This window comes from Barbatula barbatula, assembly GCF_947034865.1.
Source record: "Barbatula barbatula genome assembly, chromosome: 15".
Lineage (NCBI taxonomy): Eukaryota > Metazoa > Chordata > Actinopteri > Cypriniformes > Nemacheilidae > Barbatula > Barbatula barbatula.
In genome coordinates this window covers 5,972,091-5,986,922 of record NC_136778.1, presented here as the reverse complement: position 1 = coordinate 5,986,922, position 14,832 = coordinate 5,972,091, and the positions used below count along the sequence as shown (strand labels likewise).

Below are 14,832 nucleotides of genomic sequence, written 5' to 3'. Positions count from 1 at the left end.
CATGACCTTAACGAGCCAATTAGCTAAGAGCACGAGCGTGAGGCGCGAAAGCTGCTTGCCTGAACTCAAAGTGCGTATCTCTTATTTTATATTCACATAGTTTTCAGAAGTCGTTTGTTTTTAACACTTTGATTGTTTAGTCGTGTTAAAATATCACGTGCTGGCAGTATCTTTGTCGCTTTTTGAATCAGCATGGACGGTTGACAAGAAGCACTTTGTCGATGGCCAACAAAATACCACCTGATGAGGTAAGAGTTTGTAATAAATATAAGACGATTTAATGTGTACGAATAAAAATGGTTGACATTTGGCGAAATATATAAACTAGTTTATGTATGTTGTCGTATTTCCAGAGGCTAAATCTCGATATGTACCTCACAAACTACGCGACTCGCTGTGATGTCCCTGGTAACGTTAAGTTAGTTGTTTGTTAATATTGTCTGTTTGAGATATTGAGAAGCACGTTTTTATTATGCTACGATAACCTTTAAACTTGGACTTTTTTCACTAGTCTGACTAAAAGTCGTGTATATAACCCTGTTCATCGAGTGTTGGGTTGTGCAGGTGTCTGCGGTTCATATTATTAGTAACGATAATTGCTGAATTGAGTTTTATGTTGGTGGGATGTTTTGAACGTTATGTAAAGACAACTTACTCTTTATAGTACTTCGATGAATTGATTGATAACGTTAACTTTAGATCGTTTAAAAACAAACACGAGCCAATTGTCACATTGGGAAAATGGTGTTTTAGTTGTTCACCAAACATGTTCCGCCATGATTTGTTGCGCAGAGCTAAAATAACAGATAAACACGTGTTCTTTTAATGTCTCTGTAAAGCAGTTCACACATGGAGGATTAAAGGAATCGTTCACTCAAAAATGAAAAATCTGTCATGCTATTTTATTCCTGTATAAATCACTTTGATCTGAACAACACAGAGAACGATATTCCGAAGCATGTTAGCAATCCATTTTGGGACATCATTGACTGTCATAGTAGGAAAAATATAATGGTAGTCAAAGGCTCTTTCTTGTGTTCAATAGAACAAATGCATTTATACAGGTCTGAAACAACGTGAGGGCACGTAAACAATGACAGAATGGTCATTTTTGGGGAACTATCTCTTTAAGTGAACTGCAAATATGCTATTTTTAATATTTAAATGTGAAGCGTGAACAATGTATATTTGAGTTATTTTGAAATATTGCTAAGACGAAACAAGTTTGTTAACTACTGTTTTTGCATTGTGTATGTTATTCTTGTTTTACGTGATAGGTTTTTGACATGCATGTGTTTAACTTTTTACACTTGGACATTATTATTTGTAAAATCAATTTTCTGTTTTCTGTTTTCTTTTCTCTTTGTAGATACACCAGACATTAAAGAGTGAGTTGTGAAAAACACAATGTGTTCAATTCCAGGCCTCCCATCAACAGGTTCAAATGTTCCTGTACTTATTTCACGAGTAAACTTAAACCCCTCATGTGTACTGATAGAGTTTTGGGGCAATTTTGATCAAGATCGGAAATTTGCATATCAACAACTGAAAAAGGAGATTCAATACCCCAGAGAGGGGTTTTGCAAATCCGATGGAAATCCTGGGGACTTGTGCCTAGTACGCGTGTATGAAACATGGTACAGAGCCCGTATAGTGTCAAGAGATGCTGAAGAGTACAGTGTGTTTTTAATTGATGAAGGCAGAACACTTCATGCCACACTTAACACACTAGCATGGGGCAAAAGTGAGTTTTTCTATTTGCCTCCTGAGGTGGAATTCTGTGTTCTTGCCAATCTCTTACCATTGTCTCCTGAGAACAAATGGACAACAATGGCCTTGGAGTTCATGAAGACCTTCTGTGGTAGAAGAGTGAGCGCCACTGTTCAGGATGTTCTCGTGCCTCATCGAACGTTCCTTCTCGACATTCCTTGTCTGTCAAGACAGATGTTTGAAATGGGGTTTGCCAAAAAACTGTCCAGTGAAAGGTTCAAAGAGTTTGTTACGAGGTCTTTACAGGCTAACAGTGGATCTGCAGTGGATCTTCAGAATATGTCTTTCATCGGGAACAAACCCTTCAAACTCATTGAGCAAATGGAGAAACCCCAATCCTACATGTACCCAGAGTTGCAGACCGATACTGTCGAGACCGTGGTCGTCACAGAGGTAACAAATCCATTTCGTATATTCTGTCAACTCAAAGTCTTTTCTCAGGAGCTTAGGAAGTTAACTGAACAGATAACTCTGCATTATGAAGGAAGAATTGGAACAAATTTTGCCAGACCTGAGAATTTGGGCAGCCCTTGTGCATCAAGAGGAAGTGATGGCAAATGGTATCGTTCTGTACTGCAGCAGGTCATGTCTGCCAACAATGTGGTTGAGGTTTTGCATGTGGATTATGGGAAGAAACAATTCGTACAGGTTGACAACATCAGATCACTTGCCTCTGAATTCTTTAGAATGCCAGTTGTAACATACGTGTGCTCTCTTCACGGAATAGTTGACAGTGGTTTTGGTTGGACAGCCTCACAGATCGATTTCCTGAAATCTCTCCTGCTCAACAGAACTGTGATTGCCAAATTTCAGTATCAGAGCCCTTCAGAAGGTGTCCACTATGTCACACTTTATGGCGAGGAGAATGCAAACATCAACAAGTTGTTTGAATTGAAACAGAAATGTGTGATGGACTCTGATTTGACTCATGAGGACTTTTCTGTTCAAAAGAGCAAAATTTCAGAGAGAGGCGAGTCAAAACACCCAGATGGAGCATACTCTGACCCTAAAGGGAACAAACCGGTGTTCTTTACAGAAAGTCTCCCACCTAACACTTCACATGTAGCTGTTGTGCAACACGTTGACAGCCCTGGAAAGTTTTGGGTTCAGACTCAGCGTTATGCAGAGGATTTCGATCGGCTAATGTATGACCTTGGACATCTGTACAATGATCCAACAAGTACAGAAAGTTTAATCAAAAAGCCTGTCGCTGGTCTCCTCTGTGCAGCTAAAGCACAAGATGGTGTGTTCTACAGAGCAGCTATCTACAGGGTAATTGACAAGAAAGCGGAAGTATACTTCCTTGACTATGGGAACACAGAAATGGTTGATTGTTGCACCCTTCGACAGCTACCTCTGAGATTCCAGGAGCTACCTGCTGTGGCAGTAAAGTGCTCCCTCCATGGCATTAAACCCAAACTGAAACATTGGGATGAGAAGTCCACATCATTCTTTTCCAGAATTGTTGAAGACAAAGTACTTGATCTGCACGTCCAAGACAAGTTTCAAGACACCCATATTGTTCAGTTAGTGGAACCCAGTTTAGATGGCGAAAATGATGCAAGCAAGTTGTTGTGCAGCGCAGACCTTGCAGAAAGTGAAAAGAGCTTTGTGGGCAATCCTCCATTAAAATCCTGCAGTTTAAAGACTGCACACACTGCTGACACCGTCAGGTCAAGTACTCATCCTCAAACGCGATACAGTTCTTCTGTTGTGATGGAAAGTGCATCAGCTTTCAAGGAATATTTATTTCCAATTGGCAGTTCGCTGGAGGTAACCGTGTCCTACATTGAAAGTCCAAATGACTTTTGGTGTCAAAAAGCCCAAAATACAGTATGTTTAGAATTGCTAATGCAAGATATCCAGCGCTTCTATGCTCACAGCAAATTTCAGCCTCCTGTTGAAGCAGCTTGTATTGCCTGTCATCCTGAAACTGCTATATGGTACAGAGCCTTGGTCATTCACGAATACCAAACACCTCATGTTGATGTGCTTTTCATTGACTACGGGCAAACAAAGAAGGTTGGTGTTGAAGATCTGAGGAAGATTACTCCAGAATTTCTGAAGATGAAGGGACAAGCCTTTCGATGCAGTTTGTATAATCTCATTCACCCAGTCTCTCACTCAGCTATAGACTGGAGCCCTGAAGCCACATTGCAGTTTCAAGATTTTGTTGACACTGCAGCCTCAACAAACGTTCCCTTGAAATGCACCATTTTTGCTGTAATGTATGATGCCCAGAAAGTTGTGTTCAATGTGGTGGATTTGGAAACCCCGTTCCAAAGCATTTGCAATCTTCTTGTCCAAAGACATCTAGCTGATCGTGCACCCTCTAAAAAGTCTCCCATTTCACCTTTTCGCCTGAACACCTACTACTATTCCACACATGGTATCAAAACTGGGTGTGAAGAGGAAGTGAGTGTCACCTGTGTGAAAAGTGCCACTCAGTTCTTTTGCCATTTAGGAAGAAATTCAGACCAGATAGAAAAACTTGCTGACAAAGTCAATTCCCTCTGCAGTCAACTAGCGGTCACAAAGTGTCCTCAGACGTTCGGAACAGTTTGCTTTGTAAAATTCACAGATGGACTTTGGTACAGAGGGCAAATCAAATCTACAAAACCGTCAATCGTGGTTAACTTTGTGGATTACGGAGACACACTGGAAGTCAGAAAATCTTGCTTGCTTCCAGTTCCAATTGAAGCCGGAGACATAATGACTGTCCCAGTGCAGGCAATCGAATGTGGGCTCTCTGATATACCAGACAACGTACCATGTGAAGTGGGAAAGTGGTTTCAGAATTTTGCAGAGGGTGGTTGTTTCAAGGCGTTGATTGTGGCAAAAGAGCCTGGAGGAAAACTGATAGTTGAACTTTATGATGGGAAAACGAAGGTCAATGCATTGATCAGACAGAAATTTCACAATGAAATCCCCCGAAATGAACTGGGCGCATTCAAAGACTATGGCACAAAGGACAAAAATGCACAAAACTTGGCAACCCATGTGCGAGAGTGTTTCAGTGGTCTGAAGACACAACCACCAGATAGGGTTCAGCATTTCAGCCAAAGTCAAAGAGGTGATGGGTTTGAATCAACACGGAACAGGTGGGGTGTCCTTAAAGATGGTGGACCAGAACCAAAAAAAGAATTACATAAGTGCCATAACAGCACAAAAACAGAGATATCACCAAGAAACCCAAATGATGGAAAGCCAAATGTGTTGAAGCCCCAGACGTCTCTCAAAGAAGAGCTCCCAGTGAAAGCCATAAAACCAGGTATGGAAGCCAGTGTTTTCATTTCACACTGCAATAGCCCCTGTAGCTTCTTTGTTCAGCTGGCAACTGATGAGGATGACATTTATTCACTTGTCGAGAAGTTAAATGATGGCCAGTTAAAGGGTGTGAATCTTGATCCCACGGATATTCATGTAGGTGACCTGGTCCGTGCCGTGTTTCCCGATGATAACTCTTGGTACCGTGCAGCAGTAAGAAAAAACACTGGTGACACAATTGATGTTGAGTTTGTTGACTTTGGAAACACTGCTGCCGTTTCTCCCTCAAAAATATGTCAACTCGAACAATCATTTGCTTCGTTTCCAAGGTACGCCATCCACTGCTTACTTAATAAACAGAATGTTGACAGCACAGATCAAGCATCCAGCTTCAAACAGGTAATTGAAGAAAATGTGGATAAGGTCATGTGCACATTTTTGAAGTTTTCAGGTGCTGTGTGGGAAGTGAAACTTGATGTTAATGGTGTGGTGCTTGGATCAACATGCAAGGATGAAAGTCCACCAATAGCTGAGCTTAAGAGCACAAGTGTCAAGCAAATGTCTGATGTCACAACCGGCACCTTTTACAAAAACTCTGACCTATCAGTTGGACAAATGATTGATGGATACGCCTCAGTCATTAAAGGTCCTCAACTCTTCTGGTGTCAGTATGCAACAGACAAACTTCAAGATATTTCAGATGTGCTACAGAACGTCAGTGATGTGTTGGAGAATTCTCTGCCAGTGGGAAGTGCTTGCATTGCCCTTTTTGCTGAAGACAATCTGTGGTATCGTGCTAAAGTAACCACTAGGGACCATGACACATTGTCTGTTACTTTCGTAGACTATGGAAACGAATCCAAAGTCAATGTAGATGATGTGAGAGCACTTCCATCCAAGCTATCTGACATTCCCCCTCAGGCATTTGACTGCCAGCTTGAAGGCTTTGATGTTTCCAAAGGTTTCTGGGATGAAAAGGCAGATGATGAGTTTTATGAGCTAGTTAATGACAAGCTTTTAACCATCACCGTCGAGAGAATGGGTACCTCTAAAATGCCCCACTTTGTCAAGCTGGAGTGTGATGGTGTTGCCATCAATGATGTCATGCTACGATATTGGAAAAGTCCTGAAGACCCATCAGTTGAACTCTTAAATGGGGGAGAACTTGTCCCCTGTGAAGATTCTGTGGTACCTGAGATTAATATTGTCTCAGAAGAAACTCTTGAAGCAGACACTGATGAAACCTGTACCCCAGACCTCAAAATACAGCAAGAGGATGAGACTGAGGTACCAGAAGGTACTGAGGTAGAAAATGAAGTGCAGGCTGTCACATTTGTGATGAGTGATGAAAATGTTCACTCCCCTGATATGATTATTGTAACAGAGGAGCTGATGTCCACATGTGAGACAGAACACAAACCAATTGCTGATGTCACCAGCAGTTTATTAGACCTCACAAATCAGCATGACTTCGCTGAAGAGACCCTCATAGGCGCAAGACTCAATCCTCCAGTTTTGGCACAACAGTCTGAGAAACTATCAGATGCAGCTCCCAAAGACGATTCAGATGGCATTCTGCAACAGGAACTTGATTCTGAATTGACAGGGTCTCCGTCATATGAGATTATTCAATCAGGTAAGTCTGATCACATATAATTGAGCTTTTGTATCACTGTTATGGTGTTTATAGTCATATTACACCATTGTCAGTTTAAAAACGCAGTCTCTGTTTTATGTCTTTAAGATTTTGGCTGTATAAGGCAGACTACAGAGAAGAAACCTGTTGGATCAGAATGTGTTATCTGGTGTCACGTAAGAAGAAATTGGTGTAAGGCACAAGTTTTGAAGGTTTCTGAAGAGGCTGCATTGGTAAATGTCACCTTTTTTGTCACATTGGTTCTTAGTCACGTGTGTTTTTTGTTTAAATTTATAGTTATGTTCATTTTTGTTTTGCAGGTTCTGCTTGTGGACCATGATTCTGAGGTGGTGGTCGATCCACTCAACATCTATGAAACACTGCCAGAAAAGTCATTAGAGGTGTGAAATAGTAAAACCAAAGGTTAATACACTTTTTTTTATGTGTTTGTTAAAGTAACATTTTTATTTATCTACTGTTGTTATATTTGCAGCCATTAAGCGGTGAAGGTTCAGTTCTGGATGGTATGTATCTTTTGCTTTTCATTAGAGTAGGTACTTCTAATTGCCTTCGATTTTAATATTGTCATGTTCTGAGGCTGTATTCTTGTTAAAGCACTGTATTCATTACGAAGATATGTTGTCACATCATGTATGCATTCTCAAATGGTTAACTTCAAGAATCCTATACTTGCGTGTTGTAGATGAGCTAACCAAAGGAATGTATGCTGCACAAATGAAGATTGTCTCCCAGGTAAATAGACTTTTCATTGTGGTTAATAGATAAATAAAATAAAAAGCATAAATTTGTTACTACATATTAAAGCTCCAATCATTCTATGACAATAGGCTGAATGTGAAGCTGCTCTCGCTTCATTCTGTGACGAACCAAAAGGTAAGATAATAACTACAAAAACATCCTGCTAAAGTAGAGGTATATTTTTTGCTACTGTATCAACCTTGTAAATACATTTTCTTTTACCCGAGTGATAAATTGGTTATTGAGTTGGTAGAGCAAAATTAATTTATATTTTAAAACGTCTAATGTCTGAAGGTGATGAGAGTTGTAAAAGACTCGTGGGGCAGATGGATCCAGGTGATGAACAGGTAGAGCGTCTTATTCTAGCAATCATAAAAAGGTATTTTCTGAATCTGATTATTGTCAGCTAATGTCTTAACTTATACTCATGTCAATTAATATAGCTTCAAGCGGAGGAATCCGTGTCCTGTTCTGAAGGCTTGGTTGAAGGTAAATCTTTTATTTGACCTATGTAGAAAAATATTGGGGCCTCATTTTAAAGCATGCACAAAAACTTTCCCTCTGAATTAATTTTATTTGTAAATAAAATCATCGTCTGTCAGAGTTTATAAGTCAACATGAAAGTGTAGATGTAGACTAATATTGATCTATGGTTATAAAGAATGTTAGAGCGCATAATATGAGTTTGGTGCGACCGCCATGAGCTGCTTAAAGCAACTAGGCCGCCTTTTTTGTTTTCTTTACATTATAAATGTTGTGAATATAAAAAAATCTAGGTAATTACTAGATGAAAGGTCTTAACTTCTTAATCTTAGACATTAATATAAATCTTGGCTTTGTTTTTTGGTTGAAGAAATGTCAGGGGCAGGAGCTCAACTTGTTGAAATACTGACCTCTACTGCATGTGTAAGTATCTTATTTTCTCCAATGTTGTCATATGATCTTAAAATATGGTGCATGAACTCACTTACTGTATATCTTTTCAAAATTCCTATACAAGTCCGAGCACCTACAAAACAGAGAGCCCCAGGATAACACAAATTCTTCAGCTGGAGAGCAAAAAGGTTGCGTCTTACTACTTGCATTTGTTGGTGTTTTAACCTTGTGCGTGAAAAATGTATTGTTTGATTTTATTCTTATTTGTGAAACGTTTTTAATGGGGTGCAAATAATATGATGGATTTACTGTTGGATTTCCTTAACGTTGAACTCCAGGAGAAGGTGTACTGACTTCTCTTATTTTTGTCTTTTTCACACCACCTAGTGGCTGTGAGTTTATCATGTTTCCTGCAGCTACAGGACGATGTTTGCAAGACTGGATCCGAAACAGATGCTTTGCTTGAGGAGTTCAACAGTACTGCAATTTTTTATTCTATATGCTATTGAAAGTGAATTTAAATGACTTGAGCTTTTAGTATTAACAATGTGTTATGACTCTCTGCTCTCAAACACTGGGGGTGTGTCGGCTGTCACCACTGAAACCACGCCCACTCGTGGGAATGTGGCCGTTGTCATGACACAGTTTCTCAACTGTCAAATACCGTTAGGGGCAGGACCATTCATGCTCGGACACTTGTTTCATCATTGAGTAACCGTTTTAGGCCCGATCAGAAAATTCTGAACAGAATTGAGGAAAAACTATTAAATGGTTTCACTCCACAATTCAGTACTACATACTTCAGAGTCTTGGTAACGTGTTTTAGCAGTATTTTTCTAACATTTATGATGTGTTTAGAAAACGTTGTCTGATTTCTCTTTACCCGGTCTTTAAAAGCAGGTGTTATTGGAGATCTTATTGTTCTGACCAGTGATGATGGAGGAGAATCAGACACTGGGTCTGATGGCACGGTATTATAGTCTCAATGTTAATTTACTGGTGAAGTTATGTTTGAAGAAAGTATGTCAAAGACAAGCATGGTTAATACAAATCATTATTGTTAACTTCACACTTCAGCTCCTGGGAGATGGATGTATGATGGAGGTCTGTCCTGATGCTGAAGAATATTCATGTAAGTGAAGTGCATTCGTTTTAAATAGTCACAAGATATAAATAACAATTTCATCAGAAATATATATTCTGATGGAATGGATTAAATATCGAACCAGTGAATTTGCTTTTCAGGTGTACAAGAAATACCACAAGAAAGGCCAAACGCATCTGATTGCTCCAGTGCAGAAGAGCAGGATTTAAGTGTCACTCATCTGACATTAAAGGTTGAGGATGAATCTGATGATGTTATTTTTGTTGGTGTTTTGCAAGAATCCCAAGCAGAAGTATGTCAGCCAGAACAGAAGTGACTAATGTAAACACCCTGAGTTTGTTTATGTACTTCAAGGGACAAGTTACTGTTTCGTTTCCTTTAAACGACAACAACCTGGTTTATTTTGAAAAGGTGTTTTTGTTCACATTCGAGATCTGATTATTATATAATATGTATGTATAATACTTCATACATTGCTAGGGATTCATTTTTTTTTTTTTGCAGTTTTGAAGGCTGTTTTGTTTTTCATTTGTTGTTAAATACACAGCCTTCCATTTATTATTGATATTCGAAATGGGATTTCTAAAGCCTAGTTATGCAAATACTTAATTTGTTTGGATGCTCTTAAAAACTTGTTAAACGTTGAATTAATAAATATGCAGCACTTGCATCAGTGTCTTAATAGTATGTTATTTAGCATGTTTGTATAAGGTTAAATAAATTGCAAACAAAGGATTTAAGAAGATTGTTTAATAAAGTTCGAAATATGTACAAACAACTTGTAAAATATTTCTAGTACATTCTAAATGTAAACGTTTTCTAAAAGATTGAAACCCCCCCAAAATTTCAGGTATTAGTGTAGATATATGATTGATTTAAGATGCCGACACAAATCGGGTCAGATTTATGAATTGTCACAAGATGTGTGACATGAAATATTTTTGACCTGTTCTGTCTGCTAACTGTAACAGTACAGCAACATTTAATTGATATAACATTTTATATACAAAACTGTAAAAACATTAAGGCACAGGGACACTGAGGTTTAAAAATCATGTATTGCACTCTTGCAAAGCATTTCACTGTTAGTCCATAATGAACCTGTTTGTAGTTTCGCTTTTGTTTACATCAATGAAATTTACATCAGATTACTTGGTATCCACATTTAATCATATAAACATGGCAGTCAAAATTAGTTGTCTCTACATATTTAGCGTTCATGATTAGGACTTGTTAATCATTAGAGCCCATGCGTAACGTGCATCGGCAATATTAAAATAGTCATGCTGCTTGATTACATAGATGCCTGTGGTATAGTAATATTGGTTCCTGGAATCAATTTGTCATCTTTTCCATCAATTAAAGGGTCCCACTGTTTGAAGTTTCTGTCCAGAGCTAAAATACAAAAAAGGAATTTAAGAGTTATTGCATTTAGATAAAAGGCATTTTAAGCAAGCCTAAGATCATTAGCAGAATTACATGATGCTTTGTAAAAACCCTTATTACTTTTTAACACTTAAATGTAGAAAAGAATACAAAACCGTTCTCTTCATTTTATAAATTCCAGTGGGTTAAAACATGAATAAAGTCATACAAATAAAGGTAAATAACTTACCTAGATGCTGTTGAAGAAAAGCCAAAGATGCCTTGTTGGAAAGATCCAAAGCAATATATGGATCGGCCTCGCCTTTCAGGTTCATGAGCCTTCCAAGCCAGTTACCAGTAAGAAATGTGAAATCTGGGAAGCTCTGATGCACAGTCCCTCTGCCAAACACAGCCAAGTAAAGCACATTGGTATTAGCACATATATTCAGAATGAATAAAATTTGAAATACAAAAATGGATTACTGACTTTATGGTAATCATTTTTCTGGGTATGACAGCAGAGTCCAGCTTCTTCATGCGAATGATATTCCCAATCCATTGAAATTTCTCAGAGTTGATAAAAAAGATTGGCTGCTTTATGCTTGGAAAGATCTCTTCATCCAGAGGAAGCATCCAGGCGTCCAATGCAACACCGCACCTAATAAAACCATCAGGCTTATTATTTTGTCTGTCCCTTCCCATGAATGAATTTTGAACCTGAAAATCACCCAAAATCCTACCAAAACTGAAATGAAATTATTATTCTTCATGATGTGAGGCTACGGAACATTTCAGTTGTGGGAGTTGAGGTTATGACATCCGCATGCTAGCTACAACAAGCCAACCACACTGACTGGAAACCGATTGGTTACCATGACAATTGTAAAGCCACAAGATTTTACCCATAAGTCATGCTAGTCAGCTGGGTTCCCTTATATTTAATAGAAATATTGCATCTGTTCTCATAACATACTTGAATTTGACTTCCTTGCACAAACACTCGATCACTGTTGCGCCTCCGAAGGAATGTCCCATAATGGCTATTCTACACAGATCCATAGAATTCTGAAATACAAACCAGTTCATTATAACAAAACTCAGCTTTACTTCAAAGTAAAAATTCGGCTTATTTAGTTTTGCATGTTGTAATAGTCACCTCCATAGTTGATAAATCAAACACGCTCTGTAAAACGTTTTCCACAGACTTTCCTGAATTGATGTCAAAGAGGATATTCAAGGCTCTATTGCATTCATCAGCTCTTTGCTTCACCTGGAAAAAAAGGAAGCCTGTTGCATGAAACACAGACCAACCACAGACCGTTTCAGATATGGAGATTAAACAAATAACCAGGAACATTATAACAAGTTCTACGTTGAACAGAAGTCATTGTGCTTCATGAAAGAGAAACATAACATTTGGTTATGGTATTTTCTCACCTGCTTGTTTCTCAAAGTAAACTCATTCTCGCCTGGTATAAGCGCCCTGTAGTACATCCATTCCTCTTCCAGCTTTTCAGACATAGGTTTGGAAATGTCACATGAAACATGTTTTTTGGTTCCTGACTCTGTATGTTCTTTGAAGTAAAAGGTTGCAGAGGCAGATTCATCTCTGCAAATAAAAAAAATAAATCACTGGCATAAACTTCTTTCTTTAAACATTAATTTCATCACTTATTTTGGTTAACAAGGAGGATTATGTCCTTTAGTCCTACTTTAAACTAGTTTGAATGCAGATGCCAGTAAAACAACCTGTCGACATGTGGTCTTTTGTATGTTATGTGTGAGTCCACCAGCAAACACTGGTAAGAATGTGATGAGCTAGTTTATACTATTGTCCGCACACTCCTCACACACGTTGGCTATAATAACATACAAGAGCACTCATAATACACAGCAAGGAAAGTTGCTGAACTGTGTTCATGTAAAGTTGATGGTTAGTAGATCAACTACATCTTCTCTTCCAGGTACTAAATGATTCAACAGATAGTAATTTGCAATTGAAACAAGGTACCTGTGTTCAACAGCAGCAACAATAAAACCTTGGGAGGCCAGTTCAACACATATGGCTGAATATATTGTCCTGAAAATACAACACAAAACACAATCGTATCAGAAAACATTCGAACAAAAATGTATTTTGCATAAATTCTGCATGTCCTTAAAGTAACTACTGCACACCTGAAAGCTCCTAGTCCATGCGAGAATATAATCACAGGATATTTCCCATCTGGTTTAAAAGATGCATTCCAGGCTGCCGGGATTTTACAAGACCCTTATGTGAACAAATACATCAAATCAATATATAAGAAATAACCAAAGCAGGACGATAGTAAAAGCAGATTGCCGTGTCAAGGCATGTTTACTGTGCTATTTTAAGGTTGCGTTATTATTTCTAATAACCATGTTTCACAGAGGTCACATGTTGAGCAACCCTATCAGTGCCAAGTAACATTTCACAGATTATTACAGATAACACGTAAACTATACAATCGTGCGCCCATGTTTACCGAAGAGGTAGCAGAAGATTTTTTCACTTAGTGTTCTGTTCATTTTCATAAAGTCAGCAAGGCCGATGAAATATTCCCTGCAAGGGACCCAGTCTGGCAGTTGAGGATTGTCTGATGCTTGGCACGGATAGTAGAGTCTGAAGAACGATCCCTTGGGGAAACGCATACATATGTTTTGGAAAAGATTGCTGATGACAGCCAATGTAAGTTTCATCTGAACTCCTGCGCACTTACTTGAACTTTGTGGCCCACCATCAGGTCTGTGCATCCCACCTGGTGTGGCCCCTTCCCTGACGGGATCCTCGATGTGTTGTTGTGCCCACTTGAATTACCCATTGCGCAAACAGCCAACCAGTTCCACTTAGGAATATATTTTAAACCTAAAAAACAAGTTAACCACATTGTTACAACTCACAGTCACAGGGCCTTCTTATGACCTTTCAGGCAAACGTTTTAAACCAACTTCTGTTCCCCCGAACACTTGCGTCACAACTCTTGTTATGAAACTTGGAACTGTAACTGTTTATTTCTAATTAACATAATTTAAACAATTACATAATAAAAGTCACAGGCAGTTAATATATCAGTTTGTGACTCATGCCAAAATTATCACAGTGCTAAGAAAACGGATAAGTGAAAACATCTATACCACTAACATCGCCGTGCCGCCTGTTTACTGTGTTTACATTAATCCGACTAGCACCTCATCGACGGCACGGTGTTAAAAACATTTATTTATTTATTTCTGTCTTACCTGACGACGACCTGGACCATTCACGTATCTTCAACAGAGTCGGCGGAACCAGTCTGCCGACACCAAACATGAAAATCCACAACAAGTCTCAGCTGAAGTTTAACTGAGCAGGCGGAGCTTCAACTTGACGCGACTCGACATATCGCGGATAATAAAGAGCAAGACTATAGATCTTTTTATAAGACGCCGCCTTACACATAAAATAATATTGGGAAAGTGCAGCGCTCTGCTAAAATAAGCCCCGCATTCCAGTAAAAAGAGCCAATCGGCAGTCGCTAAGGACCAACGATTCTCGGGAGGAGGCGCATGCGCAGTATGTTTATTTTGGCTTAAGAAACAAAAATTGGGATTCCTATATGTAGGGTTTAATCGTTGGTTAAAAATAAACTAAAATTTAAACAAAACTAAAATTACTGTGACTCTAGCGAGCGATAATAGATATATATGTATCTACCCATCTCAGTAGATGGACATGACAGAAATAACTGCTCCGTGGCGCTGCAAAATGGCTGGCGAGAGCGGAGAGTTTTGTTGAAGGGACTTTGTTCCTGATGGTGGGTGTGAAAGCTGCTTCCGGGATGATCGGCTATACAGTTTACGGTAGACTGCCCCCGTGAGGCCTGAGAGACGAGATGTAATCTACTGTATGAGCGATCTTCCTATATTTATATGCAATATTTATTAAATTAAAGTCTTTAAACTTTGTGACCATGGCCTAATATTTCATACATCAGAATCAGCCATCATCAATGTTACTGGTGGTGTATGGAGAAATAAGTCTTAATTTAACTTC

At 38.8% G+C, this 14,832-nt stretch overlaps 2 protein-coding genes across 3 annotated transcripts; one reads left to right on the top strand and one right to left on the bottom strand.

Annotated features, from left to right (window-relative positions):
* The first annotated feature begins 12 nt into the window (after positions 1-12).
* tdrd6a (tudor domain containing 6a) lies at positions 13-10,290 on the top strand. 2 transcript variants are annotated; one of them, XM_079474662.1, is made up of 15 exons: positions 13-248; positions 1,370-6,673; positions 6,782-6,906; positions 6,994-7,074; positions 7,167-7,197; positions 7,377-7,426; positions 7,522-7,567; positions 7,727-7,779; positions 7,876-7,921; positions 8,286-8,338; positions 8,433-8,496; positions 8,696-8,785; positions 9,206-9,279; positions 9,386-9,440; positions 9,554-10,290. In XM_079474662.1, exons 2-15 carry the CDS (start codon positions 1,408-1,410, stop codon positions 9,727-9,729), a joined length of 6,210 nt encoding a protein of 2,069 aa, XP_079330788.1. In that variant the 5' UTR covers positions 13-248; positions 1,370-1,407; the 3' UTR covers positions 9,730-10,290. The 2 variants fall into 2 exon arrangements, with proteins under 2 accessions (XP_079330788.1, XP_079330789.1); XM_079474663.1 differs by having other exon boundaries at positions 9,209-9,279; positions 9,554-10,185.
* On the bottom strand, positions 10,144-14,657 carry pla2g7 (phospholipase A2, group VII (platelet-activating factor acetylhydrolase, plasma)). Its single transcript, XM_079474665.1, has 11 exons — positions 14,040-14,657; positions 13,520-13,665; positions 13,286-13,436; positions 12,957-13,050; positions 12,790-12,858; positions 12,216-12,387; positions 11,935-12,048; positions 11,752-11,843; positions 11,266-11,436; positions 11,029-11,177; positions 10,144-10,808 (listed from the first exon to the last, which is right to left on the bottom strand). The coding sequence occupies exons 1-11, from the start codon at positions 14,107-14,109 to the stop codon at positions 10,708-10,710; spliced, it is 1,329 nt and encodes a 442-aa protein (XP_079330791.1). The 5' UTR covers positions 14,110-14,657; the 3' UTR covers positions 10,144-10,707.
* Positions 14,658-14,832: the final 175 nt, after the last annotated feature.